This window comes from Myiozetetes cayanensis, unplaced genomic scaffold, assembly GCF_022539395.1.
Source record: "Myiozetetes cayanensis isolate MyiCay16 unplaced genomic scaffold, myiCay2020 scf3, whole genome shotgun sequence".
In the NCBI taxonomy this organism is placed as follows: Eukaryota; Metazoa; Chordata; class Aves; order Passeriformes; family Tyrannidae; genus Myiozetetes; species Myiozetetes cayanensis.
Genome location: NW_026087521.1, coordinates 45,449,467 through 45,471,688, shown reverse-complemented (window position 1 = coordinate 45,471,688; position 22,222 = coordinate 45,449,467). Strand labels below are relative to the sequence as shown.

The 22,222-nt window shown below is 40.8% G+C and overlaps 2 protein-coding genes across 7 annotated transcripts in view; one reads left to right on the top strand and one right to left on the bottom strand.

Moving 5' to 3' along the window:
* The window catches only part of VEZT (vezatin, adherens junctions transmembrane protein), a 65,254-nt gene extending 50,498 nt beyond the window's left edge, over positions 1-14,756 (bottom strand). For 4 of the 6 annotated variants that reach the window (XM_050323849.1, XM_050323850.1, XM_050323853.1 and 1 more), the window contains exon 1: positions 14,692-14,756. In XM_050323849.1, the coding sequence (XP_050179806.1) occupies positions 14,692-14,727 (36 nt within the window). In that variant the 5' untranslated portion in view covers positions 14,728-14,756. Of the gene's footprint in view, positions 1-14,185; positions 14,201-14,691 lie in introns of those variants that run through there. The other 2 variants (XM_050323852.1, XM_050323851.1) reach the window with 1 other exon arrangement.
* A 287-nt stretch (positions 14,757-15,043) lies between these two features.
* The window catches only part of FGD6 (FYVE, RhoGEF and PH domain containing 6), a 71,095-nt gene continuing 63,916 nt past the window's right edge, over positions 15,044-22,222 (top strand). The window contains exon 1 of the mRNA XM_050324648.1: positions 15,044-15,161. Coding sequence (XP_050180605.1) covers positions 15,149-15,161 — 13 coding nt within the window. The 5' untranslated portion in view covers positions 15,044-15,148. The remainder of the gene's footprint in view (positions 15,162-22,222) is intronic.

The window sequence follows — 22,222 nt, the reverse complement described above, 5'->3', positions numbered from 1 at the left end:
GACATGGAGGGACTTCATTTTTAAGAGAAACTCCCAGCGATCAGTCTTATATAGCCTAGTTAGCACATGAACACCAGTAAACTGCATAAGAACACCAACATTTTAAGAATTTAACACACTATCAACCAAAATACTGTGTATAAAAAGTAAAGTTTTGCAGTAAAGAATGCAGAGTTATGGAGGTCTACAGAAATAACCAACAAAGCACCTCCTACTAATTGTTACATCAACTATCATTAACTTGCTGGTGCAAGCTGGAAAGGTGGCCCGGCTACACTGATCATGTACCAACATGGCCAAATCTCAAATACTGCTTGCCATACAATAAAACTTGGAAGCTATCATTCATACCAGCTGCACAAATTAACTTGTTACCTCCAGGGATTTTTTTAACCTCATCACCAAAGTGCTATTTTAATCACTCTTACCTATTTAAAGCATGCAAATTCATACTTTTGCTCTGTTTGAGTTACAACAGATTCAGCGTCCAGTCATTACCTGAAACTCAAATATTCGTACCAACTCACAGGTACAGACAATCCTGGCTCAGCCACAATGACAACGATTGTGCAAAACACTACGATAGGTTAATGACTCATTTCCTTGGGAGAATTTTTCCAGTGTGACGACATGATCCTATTTTTTTTCCAAGTACCCTTCCTCCATGGTTGAGTACTTTTTCTAAATGCATCCAACACTAATTAAACAATGTGCTGTCCTGGACTGGCTGTTTCTTTCTAAGTAGAACATGCCACTTTACCAGAATTACTCAATTAAAATGGAAAGACTAAATAGTAATAGTTATAATAGACTAGAATAGTTCTCCTGTTTCAGACACTGTTAAATTCACCAAATAACTTCAGGGCAAAACGCAGAATATAAATGGATATGCATAACCTTGTCTTCTTACAGTGGTTTTCATACAGAGCCAGGCTGTGCCCTGCTGGCACAGCTCAGACAACCTGAACACCCCCACACGAGAACCTTTAGGGCACCATGGAGGTTTCAGTTAGAACCAGCCAGAGTTCTCCCCATTTAGCTGAAGACACAGACAAAAGAGTAGGTGAACTCAGAGTATTTTACTCAAAATCATAGTTTTAATGCTCACTCCAGGCAGAACTTCAAGGAAATCACATCTAGGCTCTTGGCAACCCTGTCTATCATCTTGACCATACTTGCCACCAGCAAGGCCAGCCATCATTTGACACGTGACTATTCTTGTACTTTATTCGTACTCACCTACATACAGACAGCTTGCAAAATAACCCAAATATACTACAGGGTTTTTCCACTAGTATCTCAGGGTGCCCCTTTCTTTGGAGCTCATAATGAGATAATTTTCTAAAAGTTAATCAAGAAAAAAAGTCTACTGCTGTTAATGCCAGTTCCATTTTCTCACAGAAATGGATGAAAAAAGGCAAAAAGAGAGACAAAGGCAGAAATTGTCCACTGAAGACAGCAAGAATTAGCTAAAATCCTGAAAGCTATGTTTAGTAAGTGAAATATGGCACAGATGTAAGAATGCCCAATTCTTCCCTTTTAACTGGGTATCTAGCAACATCACAACCTTCCATCTGGCTGTAATTAACTGATTTTCTACTCTACAGAAATAGTAAAAAATACACCATCTCTCCAAATGTTAATGAAATTTTATCCCTGATCTAGGAAGAACAATTTTATGTGTTTTCCTAATTAAGGTACATTACTAGTTTTACACAAATCCCTTCTGACTAACTTCTGGAAGGCTTTTACAGAGTCTCATAATGGGAAGATTTGCAATTTTTTATCACTGCTTGGAATTCAAAATCACTTTTCTGACTATGGAGTTAGCAAATGAAAATTAATTAAAATTTAACTTGAATGTTCATCACATATTCCTGTAAGTAGATAAGGGTTCTCCTCTTTCAGTTTCTCAGAAAGTACTTAGGCTACAAAATCCTCCTCTGACAGATTTTTGTGGCTCCACATGTTTTGTCTTTCCCTTTTTTTTTTTTCTAAAAGATTAGCAGAACTTACTTGCATGGTGGAAAAATTTTGTATTCTTATAAACTTAAATGACTTAAGAACTATGCTGTGACTCAAATCCCTTACGCTCTAAGTAAAACCACCATTGTTCCCCTTTCTGAATCCATTAGAAGCAAGCAAGATGTGGGTAATGAAAGCACTGAATAAGAAGTAGGTTGAGGCCCTTGTGAAATAAGGCTATTAAAACTCTCAACAAACTGATCATAAAATTCTTCCACTAAGAGTGAGGTCTCTTGTGTAGCACAGGCAGTTTTAAATTTTAGCTCGTATTATTTGAAGATTACACTCCTCTTCTATTAGAAATATCACTGATGGCAGACATACATTAGCCTATTCTAATATAAACACATAGTATTTATCTATTTATTGTATTTAATTTCTTAGATACTGCCTAACAAGCCTGTCACTTGCAAAGCTGTGTGGTCTGTGTATCTCATGGAGGATGTCTCCACCAGTTTATAGATAATATCTCCCATGACATATGCAAGTAATGGCTAGAAAATCCAGTACAGGAATTATTAGAAGTTGAAGGGTAGATTTTACATATGTGAACAGTCCCACAGAACTTCCAATATTATCAAGGAATGAGAAAATTATTAACTAAGCAACTATAAAACTGCAATATGATACCATTAAAATATCCTATTCTGTATACTATGTGTTTCAGTACAAAAGACAGAAGTATTCTACTTAATGCTTACAAAGCATTTTTAGTCCTCATAATGCTTTAAAAACAATAATTAAATCTCACAATGTGTCTGACCCACAAATAATAGCTCGAAATTTCTAGCTTACATCCTTACCCAAACCTCTGACTCCTAAATGCCTTCCTTCTCATAGAAAAAGATCACAATATGTACATATATTCTTGCATATGCACTTCTAACTGTAAGAAAAGTTCCTTGGTTTCATCTCATGCTGCATTCATCAGCATTGTCAGGCTCAGCTGTTTTCACCTGCAAATCCCATGATAATATTTAAAAGGATATACTTCTTGGTTGGGGAAAATAGAAGGGCTAACTCTTTCTTCCTCCTAATTTTCTTTGCCCAAAATTCATGCATTCCATTTTACAACAGTTTAACCTTAAAAAAGGAAAAAAAGATCACAACTGCTTTTACATTTCTGCATATACTATAGATACTATACTTCTAGTTTAAGAAATTCAGGACACACCAGAAAGTTTATCCTTGCAAGCAGTTAAAAGGTTGTAATCTAAAAAAAAAAAAATTAATTGCACTTGAGAAAAAGCTTCTATATTAGAATGTAAGGTAAAGGGAGAGCAAGGTCGTTTCAGTAGATGGCATGAAAAGAGAATTTAAAATATAAAATATCATATTCCTATTAATATAGCATCATATTATTCTAGAGGAATCTATTTCCATTTACTTTTGAATTTTTACTTTCAACCACTCTCAATTTAGACAATAACCAGACTCATAGTATTACTCCTGCTTGACAGTCAGGTTTGTTTGTTTATTTCCAGTTGTCTCTGGTAGAACAACATAGTAATGAATAATGTACAAAGTTCGGAAGGAATTTTTTTTAAATATTTCAGCTTATGTTACCATCCTACCACCAGTTACTGATAGAAATATTATCTAAAGTAAGTGATGATACCAAGACAAAGTTTTTCAGCAACACGCTGTATTACTGCTGAAGCTTCTTCTAAGTTTCTTCTTCTAAGTCACTTTCTGAGACCACCTAGATACAACAGACAGGCATTACATTTACGGTCAAGGCATTTTTTTATTATGTTAATTGTCCAAAATGAGTGCTGGAAGTGAAAGAGTTCCAGGACAGATAGAAGACAAAATGACATTATTCTTTGGTGTAGTTAATACAGATTATACACAGAAAATCTTGCCAGTAAGTGAAGCAAGATAGTCAGTACAGTTGATATATTGAGTAGGAATACAGTTTTTCAAAGTTTTAAGAATTAGAGTTTTCTATGGACTCATAGTAGAGACCAACAACAAAAAAATCCACTTTTTTAAATTACTTTTCTAATTCACTATAGTCAGTCATACTGCAAGTTACTGAGTTGTAACCATTTACAGTACAGTATAGGTTTATATAAGCTCCCATTACCAGAATCAAGAAAGAAAATCCTCTCCTCCTCATTCACAACTCCTTAGGCATATTCATTTTAGATCCACACTACTAAAAATTATTTTACTCACATACATATGTTTAATTACAGCACTTCTTTTTTCACAGTTGAAAGTGGTTGAGTGTTATTCTAAACCCAAGATATTTTATCCAGGATTAAAGAAGAGTCCACTAAATTAATTTTCTTCTATAACACTTTCCCAGTGCTTATTTTAATGCCACTTGCCACACAGCACTGACTTGGGTTAGGAAAAACATCACCTAAACTGAAGGTTAAACAATGTGTTTGCAACTCTAAGACTACATTAAAAATAAAAAAAAATAAATCAAACCTGAGGCAAACATTAATCAAACATAAATTATGTTGCCTACTACTATGTGATGGAAAGGCTGTTACAATAGAGAGTTCCCAGCTTCAAAAAAGAGTTTACTTTTGATAGATAAATACTCAAATACTTACATCTATTACAGCCTTGCAAGCACAGATATCACACTTTAATATGTGAGGCATTTTTGCGTATTCTGAGAAAAACCTTTGCAATCACAAATCAGATTAAGACACTGCTAGCTTTCATAGTCTTTTTACAATAGCAGCTGAAAATCAAAGCCACACCCATATTATTTTTGCTGATGCATCATGAAGTCAATGACTCAGGATTTCTCCAATAGAGACAGAGGCTTCCTACACCCATGTTCTTTATTATGATAAAATTTACCACTTAGTAAACCCCTGCTCTAGTTTCCAACCCTAGCTAATGGAGCAGATTACCCTTAACTGTAACATTTAATGCCATCACACAAAAAAAGGAGGTTTAAAGATATCCTCTTAAAATATGGATATATTTTTCAAAGCGGAGGTTTCCAGTATGTCAAAACCACCTGCCTAAACTACCTCCAAAATAACTATACATTATGAATTATCAATTTAACCCCCCCAAAATTAAACATTTCTACCAGAGTGACAGCAAAGGCTAATAAGATATGCTGAACAGGTGGCTACACTCAGACCAAAATAATCAGTATTGAAGTTTCCCCCTGAAAACAGATTCAAAAAGTTGAGCTAACACTCACAGACAGCGCAAGCTTTGTCTCCTGGAAGAGCGTGTTCCATTTTTCTCTTCGGTACTGCTCCCATGCACCTGAGAGAATCTCGCCCACCTCCCCGTTTCTTTCTGCTTGTCCCTCCAGGATGATCCGAGATGAGGATGAGAAGCAGCCGTCAGTGTAATTGCACCTGTGCCCCTGTACAGGGGCATTTTCCTCACGGCATCAGCGGACGCAGCTTGAAACTTCCCAGGATCATGCAATTTCTCCTGACTAATGTGGCTTTCTAACTGGGGGGAGGGAGATGAGGATGACGGATTGCTAAAGGCTTTTAAAAAGATGCCGCCTGAAAGAATTATTGCCCACTGATCTTATATGCAGCCATTAATAAGACTTTCCAAGCAACAGTATTTAAAAGCCTTGGTCATACTCTCCTCGCTGGTAACCACCTCCTCCTGAGCATGGACTGACAAAGAGCCAGGCACTGACAGGGCTAATATTAGACAATGACTTCAAGGCAGTAAAGGAGTCATTTAGATTTCCTGTTCTGCTTTCCCTGCCACAGGAGTGCAGACCTTGGTTTCTCCAGTACTACTGTATCAGCTGATTTAGAAGTAGGCTCTGAGAACACTTTAAAGCCATTAATCTATTAGTGTTCCCGGATATTTTCTGATGCGCAATTTACATCTAGTTTTGTGTGCACCCATGAGTCCTCAAGAGTTTGGGAAGTTTTATAGCCTGTGTATATCTCTGTAGCACTAAATTCGCGACATGGGAAGGCTCTTTCCTTTGCATTTTCAGCAGGTGGCTGCACATTACTGCCACTGTGCAAAAGCATTAGAAAGAAATATTAGGTACTGGACAGAGCACTGAAATTCACCAAGCTCAGAATTATTTACTCATTCAAAAGTGGACCTGAGAATACAGGTGAAAAGCTGAGTATGTCTTTTCTGACAGAGACGAAACATACCTGAAAAACTGAAAGTAAAAGCGGTAAATGTTACCTCCCTGAAGGACAAGGTAACAAGCCACCTGACTCTGCACCTGGAGCTTTGGGTGGGAAGTTACTGATCATGCAGGTCATCAGACTAGGCTGATGATACAGGGAGGCTGGTTTGTTTTATATCAGTTACTAACAACTCACAGATTTTACCCTTTGTTTACATTCAAAACTAAATTAATGAAATTAATGCATTTGACTGGCAAAACTAGTAGAGTATTTCTGATACATTTTGAAAACCTCTTTAAAACACGACTTCCAAACAATTAACTTGTTTATCCATTATAAATCATGTTAATTCTTACTCCTAATGACAACACACTGTGTGCAAACATCTTTACTGAAGTGAAAAGCATCCAAGAAACAAAAGAGGCAGTCATATTATAAAGATTAAAAGTATCCCAAGCAATTTTTTTTATTCAAGTGTCTCAAGAAGTTGATTCATGACTTGGAAGTTGTGAGAGCAGCTCTGCAGTATTAACCCTCCTGTAAACGACTCCAGAGTAACTGATACAGTGGAGGAAAAAAAAAACCAGGCCTCAAAATTTGTTCTGGATCATCACATACTTTTGTCTTAAAATTTTCTATTAAAAACAGTCAAGGCAACATGGGTTTACACACCATACAGCCCATATAATACTTTTATCTATGTCTTCAGATATCCAAAAATGCCTGATGAGTTGACTTGGTCTCTGCAACAATCAGACTCTTTTTCACAGTTATAAGCTTGCAGTTTCTTTTATTTTCTCTCTGGTATCACCTGCTTCCCAGTCATGTGGTGAAAAGGAGCAAAGCCTGTTCTCCCCCTTCCTCTTAGAAAACTGCTGAGAAGTAAAATATCTAAAATAGTCCATCCTTCAGTAGTCCAAGTGCCTCTACAGCACACTATAATTTTCAGCAAAGATATCTCCCCAGGCTGAATCTGCATGGTCAATTTAATCTGTCATTACCAGTGTGGGTGCAGCTGAAAGCTGCAGTACCATTTTAGAACACTGATGGTAATATTTATCTAGCCAAATGGTGAGATGGAACAAAGAACTGATGTGATTGTAAGAAAAAAATAAAAAATCTTTTTTTGTATTATTTCTTAGCCAGCTTAGTTTATAGTCTAATCAGCCTTCTGCGCCATCTTACAGCATCACCCACAAATCCAGGTGCCAGCATAAGGAAGAGGATGATAATAAGTCAGAAAAGAGGAGTGAAGCCTGAACCCCTTTTCTGGCAACAGCCCATACTTCAGGCAGCCAAGGCACAGTCCCAGAACCAGCTCACCAGAACAACAAGTTAACTGGTTTTGACAGAACTGTGTATTTAAAACTGGCTTTATTTCATGCATACATATAAAATGAGAGTACTATATCTTCAGTCCACCCAATATTTGATGGGAAGAATCCTGCTGAGGGTGCAATACTGACAACAGTATTGAAGGTGCGTGAATATTACTTTTTCAATTTCTTTTTTCTAATTTATGTTTGAGACATTACTTTTGACAATACAACATTACAAGCCTGATGCTTGACAAAAATCACGTTATTTTGCAAATCCGAATGTTTTTGGGGTTTTGAATGAAAGTAACTTAACATTCTCATTACTACAAAAAGTTCCTGAGGTTAGGTTCCCTGGGGTTTTAATTTAGTTTTATTTTTTAAACAAAATAATTTGAACAGCTACTTCATGTGAAGAAAGCATTTGTGAAAACATGACTGAATGTTTTGATAAAAACAGAACCCTTTTAAACACAAGGTTTAAAGGGGTTCAGATGAGGATTTGAACATCTCAAATTAGTGATGCACCAGTATTCTAAAGCAAAGAAATCCTGTATTTTAGACATGTTTAACTATTGTAGGCATACAGTGAACACACTGGCTGAGGGCTGTTCTGAATCTAGCTGTGTGATGCTGCGAAATGGCGGTGCCTCCTGGAATCTCTCTTTAAATCTTACAAAAACATGTAGATCAGAACATTCTATGCAGGTGTCCTCCATGCCCCTCAGCACCAAGCAGCATCTAGGTTTGATGCTTAAATAAGCAGTGAGAGTTGTCTTTCTGAACCTGACATTTGAAAACATTACGTTGTTGCCCAATACTTCGCTTTTGTGCCATGTTCCTCCCAAGCAGACCCCACCATTCCTACCTCCACCCCACACAAGCCTGACCCAGTGCCATGTAGTTGCCAGCTCTGCTGGGCCTTGGTGCTTCCTTTCTCCCTTAGGATGGCATGCTCCCTGCAAACCACTTTCCCACTGTTTGCAGGACTCAGTTCTCACATCAGCTTCATCCACTACAGCAACAAGACAAAGAACACAAACTCTGGAAAGGGTAACTCTATTTCTGTGCGTATTTTCCTCCCCTGACAGGAAGGCTGACTGCCTGAGCGAGGCTTGGCTGTGAAACGAGAGCACCTTGGTACGCGTTCAGAATCTTTGTTCTGAGTTTGTGAGTTCCAACTCTAGGTTCAGTAGAGCTGTGTTCAGTATTTTACAAAGACATAAACTTCTGAATTTGGACATGAGATTTTTGAATCTGTGTTCAACCCCAGCTTGTTTTCTTTTTAAATACAGATTAGTATAGATTCTGAGATTTGATGTAGACAGGTGAGCCGAAGAAAGTCTCATTTTGTTAGCTTAGTATTATTGTCCCATCTGCACAAGAGAAAATTTGAAGTTGTGAAAGAACACATATAATTTATATTGTGTTTTTCAGCCCAGGATTTCTAACAGGACAAACAATAAATCCCAAATTTAAAAGGCTGGAGTCATAGTAATGATCGGATCCTCTAGATCTACAATAAAAGATCAGATTCCACAGTGACACCATCATCATGCTACTCAGCCCTTTAACGGGACTATTCTTTAAAATATATTTCCATTAATATTGAAATTGCTAATGAATATCAATATTAAGTAAATATGGACAGAACTGGTGATAGGAATGGCACAAGACCCATGAAATAATTAAAACAATGTCTCAAGTAAGGAAAGATTTCTTTACTAATTAAAATTTTTAAAAATTGAGATTTTATGCCAATGAAATTAATACAGTCCTACACTGTACACAACTCTACATGCAAAGCTTTGCATTTCAAACATGGAGTAGGAAAAAGACCTTAAAAATCTAAGGGGGTGGTAGTTTGACATTGTGGGTGTCAAAATCTTATTTTCTGCACACTCTGATTAACTTTCTTCTGCAAACATAGAATTAAAACAGAAAACAACAAGAGTCAGCTCCAGTCCTTCCATCAGAACCATAGAACTGGCACAGTTAGAAAGACTTTCTGAGATTAGGTTCCAACAACAGTATGGATGAACTTGAGGAGATGCTGAGAGTGTTGGGATTGTTCAGCCCAAGAAAACCTCAGGGTAGGTCTCATACTCAAAGACAGTGTGCAAAAAGAAGAGAAACAGGTGCCTTTCAGTGGTGCCCAGTGACAAGACCAGAGCCAGTAGGCAAAAACTTAAAACTCAGGAGGTTCCCTCTGAACATCAAGAAGCATTTTTTCAGTGTGAGGGTGACTGAGCACTGGCACAGGTTGCCCAGAGAGACTGTGAAATCTCCATCCTTGCAAAAGCCATCTGGACATGGTCCTGGACAACCAGCTTTAGATGACCCTGCATGAGCAGAGGAGGGGACCAGATGACCTCCAGAAGTCCCTCCCAACCTCAAATATTGTGTGATTCTGTGAGCATAGCTTGAATATTTATCCAAGTTTAAAAAACAAGCTTGCACAAGCTCATTAAAATATAGGACAAATAAGCTGAAAGCAGAAATTGGGAGCTGAAAATGCAGTTTTTGGATCACCTTCATCCCAATGTTCTGAAAGAATGGGCACAGGAGATGAAAGATCCAGTAGAAAGGATTTTTAATCAATCTCTAAACTCAAAACAGAAAAAGGCAAACACAGTGTCTATATTTACAAGGAGAAAAAGCAATCAAGAATATGTCAGATCCATGATTCTGATCAAAAGCCAGCATGCTCCTAAGAATAATTATTCTTTCCTGCAAAATTCAAACACAAAGGAGAAAACAAATGATCATCAAGGAAGATGTCACGTGGGTTGACGAGATGCAGATTGTGCCAAATTCACTTGACATCCTTCTTTGACAAGACACGTGATTTTTATAGATAAAGGGAATGCAGGAAGTTTGGATGGACTTTTTATGCCGTGCCATACGGGTATGGACTTTTGATACTGTGCCGTATCAGTTAAGATGAAAGAGATGGGGAAGGAACCGACTACGTTGATGGCAGAGATTACAGTGGTCTATGCTGAATGAAAAGCTAACAGATCAGAAGGTTACTAAAGGAGTTCCTAAAGAATCAGTCTCTGTTCAAAGCTTTTGAATTTATAAAAGCTTTCATACTTGGTATACTTAAATTTATACTAAAAAGCATCCTAGTGACATTTGCCAATAACACCAAGTAGCATCACATATGCAGAAAAGGATTGAAACATCATACAAAAAGAAATGGATGACCTTAAGTGGTACTGATAATGGCACGCAATTTAACAACAGACAACAGCAAGACCTTACACAGAGGGACTAATAAACACAAACTCTCCAATAATGTGGAAGCTGTTGATAAAATCAAGGACACACGAGTGGTTACCCTATCATATCACAACTGAGTCAAACAGTATGAAGACTTGAAAAAGTTGTTTGTAGGCCTAGCATGCAAGAAACAAAGTCTTCTCAGAAGCAAAGAGCGAAAACAGTCATATAAGAGGCCAGCAAGAATCTTGAATACCATGCTGCAAGCTCAGGTAAAGATGAATTGAATAGATGTGAAAAACACCAAAAAACCAACCAACAAAAAACAAACCAAAAAGAAAGAATAGAAAAACCTGTTTTGTGACAGGAAGCTAAAATATTTTGTTTTATCCAGCCTAACAAAATCCTTAGCCAGAGCAAGTTTGCTTTCTATAAACACACAAGAAGAGGTAAATTCCTTCCCTGTACACAGCACTGGTGAGGCCAGATTTCAAATCCTGTGTTCTGTTTTGGGCCCTTCACTACAAGAAAGACTTTTGAGGTGCTGGAGCAAGTCCATAGAAGCGACATGGAGCTGAAGTGTCTGTAGTATGAGTCTGATGAGGACCAGCTGAGGAAGATGGGGTTGTTACCCTGGAGAAAAAGAGGCTCTGAGAGACATCATCACTCTCTTCAACTACCTGGTTGTAGACAGGTAAGGGCTGGTCTCTTCTCCCAGGCAGCCAGTGACAGGTTAAGAGGAAAAGGCCTCATGCTGCACCAGGGGAGATTCATGTTGGACATCAGGAAGGACTTCTTTAGGGAAAGGGTTGTTAAGCATTGGAACGAGCTGCCCAAGGAGGTGGTGGAGTCACCATCCCTGGAGCTGTTCAGGAAAAGACTGGCTGTGGCACTTAGTGCCATGGTCTAGTTGACAAAGTGGTGATCACTCAAAAGTTGGACTTGATGACCTCTTGGTCTTTTCCAATTCTTAATGACTCTCTGATTCTGTAAATTCTAGAGTAATGTAAGAACTATATAAAATAATGGAAATTATTAGCAGGAGCACAAGTGGGTATGAAGTGGTCATGAATAAATTTTCAGTCAGAAATTAGAAGGCAGTTACATATGATGAAAGTGACCACATTCTGACACAGTCCCCCCACTGGCACAACAATGGAGAAATTTAACTAGTTTGAACAAGAAGCTTCTTTAATTTATACATCAAAAAAAAGAAAACAAGGAGGAGATTTCATTGTCCAAACAATAATAAAAAAAGCTAACACAATTCCAGTGTCATACAAATATACAAAACATTGCAATTTTCCAGAGGACTCCAAAGTACACTGTAACTGCAGCATTCTGGCCTTCTAGCCCATTTTGTAAAAAAACTCATCTCAAGCAACTTAACATCAAATTTCCTATCTCATTATCTCCCTTAATAAATTAAGACAGACACTAATAAAGTACACCATGAATTGTTCCTCCACTGTTTAGTACAATTTGCTCTACAGTGCCACAATTTTTAATTTGACATGCTGCTGGCAAACAAGCCCAGGCCAAGCATATCAGGGGTACCTCTGTGTTTCTTGGGTTCTGTTCCTCCCCCCAGTATTTGTAGCATTTTAATTGAAAGAACAACTGGTTGTAACAAATGCAAGAACTGAGGTGCTGGGGCTATGTAGTCAGTGAATGAAAATCGCTGGTTGCTGCTGGAATTTATTTATAAACTGGATAGAGTACGGCAGCACTTAGTGGATAGAGTAAATGCCCATCATTCATTATTGTTCAGTCACAATGATCTGCACTGGCACTTGAACTGGGTGGAAAACGCTGCTCTCCCAGGGCAGCAATGCCGTGTTTGTGCTTTCCTTCCTTCAGAGTTAAATTAACATAAAAGATACTTTGATAGTAAGAAAAATGATCGGTCCTTGGAAGCTCATAAATTTCTATCAACAGGCCATCGCCTGTTTGATGCTGCAAAATCTGTAATGTAGACAGCTGCCATCGATGTATTCGGGGCCAGTTGGACAGAGCTATGACCTGAAAAACGTGCAGAAAATAACACTGGGCATAACCATGAGGTGAAACAGGAGAAACATATTCCATTTGTTTTGCCTCCCTCTCCTACCCATTCCACTGGGTACAAAAATCATGAAGGACCACGTCTTTCCTGATCGTGCATTTGTTAGCACACCACTCCTCCTTACAACACTGACAGATATCCTACTCATGGGGGCTCCAAACACACAGAGAAAACAGCCGTTCACAGCAAATGAGGTCTAAATGCTGGAGGCCTCCTTGCAACACTGACTCCTGAAGAACAACATGGGAAGCGACCTGCTAAGGTGCAGAGAAAATGTAGCTGCTTACCAGAAGCCATAAATAATTAAGGGGGAGACTCTGGGGCCCAAGAAAGAGAATTTTAAAAGTAATTAAAAAATAAATCCATTGCAGCACTAACTTTTCAGCTCCTTGCCAAATCCCATCTCTAGCTCATCTGCGTGGAATACATACATAATTCTCTGTGGAGCCTTCATTTTAGAGTAGCATGATCCTGCTGAGCAGTTCTAAAGATAATTTTTGCGTGTTTCACGGTGCCCATTATTGTCGGTCGGTAGCTCACCCAGTTCTGCAGTCCAAGCAATCAACCAACCCAAACAGCACTCATTTGTCCTACCTTTGCTTATCTGATGCTGTACCATAATGTAGGACAGGTCTGTTACTAGGTCACTCAGTACATCTTTAAAGTGTGCATGTACACACACATACACACCTGACACAGTAAATGAATAAATGAAATAAGTACTAGTAGCAGAAATCTGTTCCCAAAACACAAAGACAACAGTGAAGGGCGTATACACAGGGATGTTTTACTTTCTACACAGCAGAACTTTTTCAAACAAAATGGTAATTGCTGCATGAACTGAAGAACTGTGTAACTGTAAAACGAGTACTACTGTTACTGAAGAAGGAAATGCAGAGGGCAGGCATTATACCTGTGAAATAAATTCTCACCACAGATTTATTGTATGAAAGGAAGTGATTTAACATAGCAGCAATATAAACAAAAGGTCTTATTGTTAGAATTCAAGATTGGTTGTGGATGAACACAAAACTTTGTGGAACAGACCAAAGACACGTAGTACTTACATACCTGAGAAAAAGTAACTCCTTGTATAAGGAGTGTTTCGCATCCTGATCAAAGAAGAAGCCCTAATACTACTATAATAATTACTCATTTTAAAGGCAGCCTTTCTTTATAACCACTTTCTCTGTACACCTGCAAAACCCCGTGTCCCCTCCTTGAAGATAGTTACATCTACCTGCTGCAAACAGATTCGATTTTGTTACCAAACCACAACAGCAGATGTATTTAGCCACGGTTTCAAATAAGGCCAAGACGATATTGTAGACCCATTATCTAACAAGATGCGATATAACTGTAAACGTTTTATGCAAATCCCTTAATAACACAAACATTAGGAAGACAAGACAGTTTCAGTGTCGACCACACAACTGTGTGCTGAAATGCACCTTTTATGTGAGTGACACCGATTTGGAAGCAGAATTTTTGTGCTATTCGCTACCTCTGCCCTGACTCCACAGCTCAGCCTGGCCGGCCGGGCGCCCCTCCTGGGTCCGAGTGGTACGGAGGGGCGGCTCAGAGGGACCCCGCGCCGACACGGCCCTCCCGACAGGTCCCCCCGCGGCCGCTCGACGGCGGGGCCGGGCAGCCCGCCACGGCCGCACAAAGGACCGCCCGGCCCCGCCGAGCTCAGCCGTCGCGCCCTCGCCCTGCGCGGCGGGCGCGGCGCTGGCCCCGGGTCGCTCCGGGGCGCGGGGCCCGCCGAGCACCGCCCCGACCCGCCGCTCCCGCCCGCCGCCCGCCCGCGGCAGGCACTGCCCTGGGCCGGGCCCCGCGCCCGCCCCGCGCCCCGCGGCCACCCCGGCCCGCCTGGCGCACGCCGCCCCGCGGCCCGCGGCGCAGCGAGGGGCGGAGAGAGCCGGGCCCAGCCCGCGCCGGGTCGCCCCGCGCCCACCTCAAACACCACTTCTTCGTCGAACTCCGGTGTCATCCTTGCCCGCCATGCCAACCCCTCCCCGAGGGCACGCTGGGAAACCGAGTCCGCCGCGCCGCCGGCCGCCCCGCCCCGCCGGGCTCTGCCTGGCTCAGGAAGGAACTACAGCTCCCAGAAGGCACGGCGGGAGCTGCCTGCGGGCGGTGCTGATTGGTGATCGGGGTGGGGGCGGGGCCAGGTGGGCAGGGCGCGGCCCGGCAGGGGGCGCCGCTGGGCGGTGGCGGCGGCGCTGCCGGCGCTGCCTGATCCGCGGCCGCGGGGCGGGATGAGGCGGCGGCACCGCGAGGGGGGAGCTGCTCCTGCTGCGGCTCCGGCTGGGTGGCGGCGCGGGGAAACAATGGGCTCCTTCTCCTCGGCCCTCAGAGGGGCCGTAGCGTAAGGGACGAGGGGGAGCGCGGCGCGGCGCCTGGGGAGCACCATGAGCTCCGCTGGTGAGTGTCCGGGGAAACTCCGGGGAGCGGCGGTTCCCGCCCGGCCGGCGGCGGGTCCCCGTGTCCCTGCTTGTGGAAAGCGTCGCCTCGCTCGCCCCGCGGTGGCGGGGACGGGACGGGACGGGACGGGACGGGATGGGGGGATGAGAGGGTTGCGCTACGGGACAGGAGCCGGAGTCCCCGGCGTTCCCTGTCTCGGCAGCGCCGGGGGCAGCGCCCGCGGCTCCCTCTGGGAGAAGCGGGTGGGGAGCGAACGGAGAGCTGGGGGGCGAACCCTCGCACCCGCTCCCGGCCGGGGAGAATAGCCCTTCCCGGCCGGGGGGTCAGCCCGCAGCCCTCGGCACGTCCTGCCGCGGCGGCCGGGGCTGAGCCGGGCGCTCCGCTCTCCGCCCCGCGTGTCCGGAGCGGGCACCCCGCGTGGGGCTGAGCTGGCGGCGTGGGGAGCCCGGCGGGGCCGGGTGTTCCGGCAGGAGAGCCAGCACCGGCGCTGAGGGTGTCGCTCCGCCTGACTCCGCGGAGCTGCGAAAGTTTGTCAGCTGCAGCGTCGTTTCAGGGATGTACCTGCCTTGGCCGGGCTCTCGCAAGCTGGAGCCCCACGGGGGTACGGGAATGCGTTCGCTTCTGGCCTTTCCAGCTGCTGGTTGGAACTGACCTGATTCAGTGCTTTCCTTACCTTTCCTCCCCCGTTTCTTGACCGCTGCCAATTTAATGACTGAAAGAGCTTCGAGGCAAATTCTTGGTTTAAAACAAGAGCTCCCCGTGTTTAAGGGAATTGCTCCTATTTTTATTTGCCTGCGCGGTGGTGTGCCGTTTAGTGCTTCTATTCACTCATCTGTTAGATTAAGAGATTCCTTTCTTATCTGCTTGAAGACTAGCGTAAGAGTAGTTTCTGCACTGAAAATATGTCGTGTAAACTATGAGGTATTGGATGGAAACACAACTAATTGCAGGGTAAACCTGAAGAAAAAAAAAAAAACTAAAGAAAAAGCAATACACAGACATCAGGAAGACACATCGACCTAGTTCTTAGTGTTTTTCTCTCAAGTATGTCAAATTGTTATTTTCTCCAACGTTTATTAAGTTATCTGGGCTCTCATAATTATTCAGAATTTACTGGAAAATAAAAAGCGATTTAATGCATCTTTCTGCTTTACTTAGTATATTCCTATTTTTAATATATATGACAGATTTTGTTTAGATTTCAGAAAACATGTAATAAAGCAGGATATCTCTACTTAGCAGCTGCACTGTGGGTTCCCGTTGTTTAGTAATGCCGCTGGTAGTGCAACTCACCCTTGCTCTTTTAAGAGTTAAACAGCTGTGCAAATAAAAGATAAGTGTTAGGGGGTGCTCAAGAGCTTAGAGCTGGACTGTTAAAATTTGATACAGTACTAAGTTTCAGAAGCTCGGGCAGATTTTCAAGCACTAAACTGGTTTCAGGACTTCTAGAGCTTAGGTAGTGTGACTGAGTGGCTCTGTTTTGGTGTATGTTGCGGTGTGTTTGTGGGAAAGGTGAGGGGAAAGGGGTTCTGTTGAGTAAAGGCTCTTAGCAAAAGAGAAAGGGATGCTGAAGAATATCAGTAAGAAGAAAGTGAAACTATTGCATGAAAAGTGGGAATTTTAGCAAGGGATTTGAAGGGGGAGGCATAAAGAGAGTCCTAGTGGGCAGGAAGAAGAGGGGTATTTGAAGGGAGATGAAGGGCTGTGTACTGAAGAGGAAGTGCAGAGTATTTTGTGTGTGTGTTGGGTTATGTGAAGATAAAAAAAAATGGGGAACAGGGGAAACAAGATCAGAGATTCACGATCCCACTGACAGTATCGTGACAGCTTTTGACATTTCAGTAAAGAAAGTATACTCATAGGTATGAGCAGGATTTGAAAAGGCTGAGGGCTGACAGAAGACTGTTCTGAAGGTTTAATACACTTCTCTTGGTATTGATGCAGAACTTAGTGCCTGAAATGTATAGGCATGCTTTGCAAAGTTATTGTTCACATAAAAGCTTACCAACTTCTGTATTTTAATTTCAGTCTTGTGATCTATAGGATGTATTTCCTAGATTGAAATTATTTAATTGTGAATTCCCTCGTTATTCTGGTTTGTGCTACATAAACCAGCTTTCTGACAACTGATTGGTAATACAGTGTTTCAGTAAAAATGTTATCCTTGTCTAGGAAGGCTTCAGGTGGAAGTTGAAATGCCTAGAAATCCTTCTGCTCTTCCTTCCATTTAACTCAAAGGGCCTGAGCATCCCCCTCTTGTGTCTTCTTTTAATGTACCTTTAGAACAAAGCAACATGGTATACTATCATCAGTGTTGCTTTGATATTTTTTTAAGTAGGGTTTGCAGATTGCACTTGATTGGTAGGGCTCTCTGTAACAGATACTGTGCTATTTGAGGGCTCTGTGATACGGGGAGAAATACCAAACACTGCTTCTGTCCATGGACAGAAGTTGCAGAAGGCCTGAGATTGATAACCCGGCCTTAACCTCACTCCAGCTTACCTTCTGCCTTTCTAAATAATGCAGTGCACATTCAGTTTCTTGCTGTGTATCTTTTCTATTTCCTCTACAAATTTGTTTCAGTTACATCTCACTCCAGAACTGGGTGTGATTCAGTGATAGGTGAAGGAGTACTGCCACAGCTGTTGCTTACATGTTTTAAAATGTAAATGTAAATCTGGATTTGTTGGAACTAAGGAAATATAGCACTTTTAAAAAATATTTCTACGTAAAGGTTATCTTATTGTAGTGATGAACCTGTATATTGGTTTCAGTCTTCATTTATAGCTTTTCTCATGTCCTGCATATTCTATATGTACAATGTCAATGAATGCACATTTACTCATTTTCTGCCTGCAACTATTATGCTGTCTTCAAGTATGTTCTTTGCCTTTAAAAGGAAAAAACAAAAGCTCAGAGTTATGAGTTTGACATTTATTATTTCTTGCTGAAGAAACAGTCCTTATATGTGAATCTGTACAGCTTATTTAATGTGGGCAGAATGTATAGCTTAGGCTTGAAATTGGATTTGACAACAACAATGAGAAAAATGTAGTGTATGTTAATGTCAGAAATGTAGTTCAAATGGAAAAAACATAGCAAGAACAGAATAAACAAAATCAACATGACTTTTCCAATCGAACTTCATTGCTTTCAAGGATTGAAAAAAATGAGGCCTCCAGGGTTTAATGTCCGTTTAACCCTCAAATATGTCAAGTCTTGTTAGAGTTACTCAGCTCTGTCCCCACATTGGATCTTAGAAGGTTGTTTATTCATCTCTTGTCCTTGCTCTAAAGTTATCCCTGCCTTTCTTGTTCTATTTCAATAAGTCAGTGAACAATCTGAGATTTTGAAATGGATGTTTTCCTTTTGCAGTTTACTTAGGATGTTTTCTATAGCTGTAGTGACTTGGAAACCATAGTTTTCCCTTGTATTTTGCAGACTACATGAGTTATCTTCCGGGATGTCATGACTCATTCCTTTTTTTGTTTTCTTTTGAGCACTGTGGCACCTGAGAAGATCAGAGCCTCTCTATAATGAGAAAATAAATATACATTTGCAGGAAATAAATTAATGATCTCACAATACTTTTTGAGGTGTTTACCTAATGAAACTTTCTTTCTGTAACTGAAAGCAAAGTAATTAAACTGAAAAGCCTTGTAACTCATTAAAATTCAGGCTACTGGAGAACAGGAGTTTTAAAATACTGTTTCTCTGTGCAGCGCATTAAATGCTATTGCAATAATGTCTCAGTGTATCCCAAACATAATTATCTCTCCTCCTACATGCTCTTGAGAAACCAGATTGGCTTTCTTGTTTTGTCTGTGAGTTGTAGTGTTTTATGCCAGTAGTCTCAGGATCGGTAAGACACATCGATTCATCGGCACATTACCTTCTGGGCACTGTATTATTTTCATACGTAGCCTACAGATGTGATGCCCTATCTCTGGGAATACAGTATGCCTATGTAAACAAGGTGCCATGAGAAAGCCAGAATGTACGTTTGCCTTAGGCCAGCTGCTGAGCAATAACTGTTTCAAGCCCTTTTCTTTTCCTAGTAGGTGTGCAATAGATATGTGAAGTAGTACGTGAAATAGGTGTCACCTTGTAGCTGAAAAGGAGTAAACTGTCTTATATACTGTGTGGTAAGATAAGAGTATACATAAGGCCAACTTCTATAAAGTAGCTGATTTGTTAAATTCACACCTTGCCTTACCCCATAGTAACTTGGTTCTGTACCTATACCTTAAGATTAGGTTCAGCTGCTGTCAAAATCTGGTGTCACGTTGATTCATTGTTTTGCTGTCTTTCTACTGTTTTGTGTTTCAGAAAGGATATTGCTTTGGGGTGGATTGGAGGATCCTGCCTGGGGTACCTCTTGGGTGACTCGAGATAGTCCCATAGGGCACCCTGAATACCGGGAGAGGGACCTCTGTTCCCGTGGAGCTTTGCAAGGAAAGGAATATCAAGTTTTATTATCATGACAGTGTCCAGAACCACTTGTCCCTGTTTCTTGCATAGATGCAGGTGAACATGACTTGTTCTTGCTCCCTTGTTATTCCCAAATGTAGATGTTGTTAACATAGTCTCAGAAGTATGGGCATAAATATAATGTGGGCAAAATATTCCTTTAGCAACAGTAGGGTTTATTTTTAAAAGACGTAGTACTATTTGATTTTTTTTTTTGCCTCAGTTCAACTTCATATATCATCTTTATTCCTTATTCCATGCTGAGCAGACAAGATAACAAGAGGTAAAAATTTGAGGTGAAGAATTTAAAGCTGTGCAATAATAATGCTTAAGATTGTACTGTCTTATTGGCTTTCCTGGTTGTTCATGATAGTGCATAAGAGAAGATACATGAGCATTTTTGGTTTTAAGTGAGGTCCTCAGCTGTCAAATCCTATAATCTGAAGAACAGAAATGGATAATTTAAGGCCAAAGGATTGAGAGCAGAAGTTGCTTCAGGGTGTTTGCATCCTTCTCTAAAACAAATTAAAGGAAGAGTGGGAACTCTTGCCAGTCAAGCAATATCAAGTGTCAGTCGCAGAGGAGCTCAGCAGGATGAGAATGGGTGTTGCTTTTTCCTCAGCATGCTGGAGGACATAATTCACCAGAGGGACAAATGTCTATTTTCTGTACTGTGACCTGAAGTCAGAGTACATGCACTGACCTGCATAGGTGGTTCTAATGGCTATTTATTGTTAGAAAAATAACGCCCTTTTAAATTCACTTTTTTTAAGGGTGTTGGGTGTTGGTATTTTTAAGCTGCCTTTTTTTTTTTTTTCTTCAGCACTGAGCATGGTGTTGGCTGTTCCTAGAGGAGTAGCAGATTTCCTGTTGGTGATGAGAGCATTGCTAGTCACTTTATTTATGGGTTTCTTCCTTTGCCTAGTCAAGCAAGTCAGAGGATATCTCTTCACAGTTTCTCTGGCTCCTAAACATTTAATCTGTTTATGCAAATTAAATTTTGTGTTTCTGCTCTTACATTTGGGTTTACTACTGGTATTCCTGAATGCAGGGATTCTTTCTGAGAAATGGATTAGGACTGGAGAGGGGAGATCATAGTGATTCTCTAATCTGAGAAGGACAAGCCAGAGAATCCAATGTCCAAGCGCAAGTTTCCTCTGAAACTTCTACACGTATCAGAAAGTGAGTTTGGGTTGACTGTAAGTGCTTGTGGCTCCTCCACAACCCTAGGCGAGATGTTCCCGTAGTTGATTACCCTTTGGGTTTCATAACAATTTTAGAACTTTGTTCCAAGTTTAAACTTGTCAAACTTCATTGGTCAACTGTGGGAACTCATCAGGTCTTCTAGCCATCTGTTATCAAAAATCTTCCACGTGTGTAAGTATATATTCTGTTACCATCTTACTTCTTAAATTCTTGGTTGAATTAAGCTGGATGAGCTTTCTTGGGATTTGAGGCATAATTTTAAGACCTTGGATACTTCTGTAGTTATTTCTGAGATTGCCAGAAGGTGACAAAGCATGTCACAAACAGTCTGGCAGGTGCTATGAGCAAAAATATTTTTGGCTCCCTTGATCTTTTTATATTTTCAGAAGATTATTTACTGCTTAGCTGCAGACCTGCATGGAGCTCTTATAAAATAACTATCTACATAAAATTGATTTCCAAATTATCTTCAATTTTTACTCGTCTAAGCATATCCAACCATCTCTGTTCTTAGATGAACCATTCCATATGGCACCAGGAAAAAGCCCACTGACCAAACAACTCACCACTCCATGCATTTGCTGTATAATGTTTCCATGATTATATTTATTGTTTTTCACCAAAGAGGCTTGCTTATGCTTGCCATTTAAAAAAACTCATTCTCATATGACTTCTAGTCATTCCTTACACCTTTATATATAAAGAGTTGCCTCCTACTTACTTTTCTTTCTATTCTGGATGAGAAATTACCCCTTTTAAAGCACTGTGTTATGTAGAACTGTTTTTTTTATCCACACATGGCAAATTAAATTAGGTTTTAATCAACTGCACTTTAATTCTTGATTTCTAATAGAAATCTACTATACTTTAACCCTTGCCTAGCTGCTGTAATTTTTTTCAAAGTAGTTCATCACTTGTATTTTTCAGAAACTTAAAGATATTTTGTTGAGGAAAACTGCTGGTATGCATTCCCTTCCTGGAGTCTTTTCTCTCACGTCACATTTATGTTTGAAAGGGCTCTTCATCACATTCCTTTCTGATTGAGTGGCTGACTGCAGATCTGTATTGATACCAAGACTGTAATGTGCCTGTTAATACATTCACCCATATCTACTCTAGATGAAATGTGCAATCACTTTAAAGCAGACAGTGGTGTCTTTATTATACCACACAATCTGCTGGTCTCTTCTGTCTGTCCCAATGCTTTTTAACATTGAAATAATTTGAGGAATTCTAGTAGGCTTCAGAAATCTATTGAATTGTGCTTATTATCAGAAGTTAATTTTTCTTTATCTGTTCATTATCCAGGTTTCCACCACTGGCATATGAACAACGGGTTTGTTTTCTTCACGTTCTTTTATATTTTCATGTTTTAGTTTTGAATC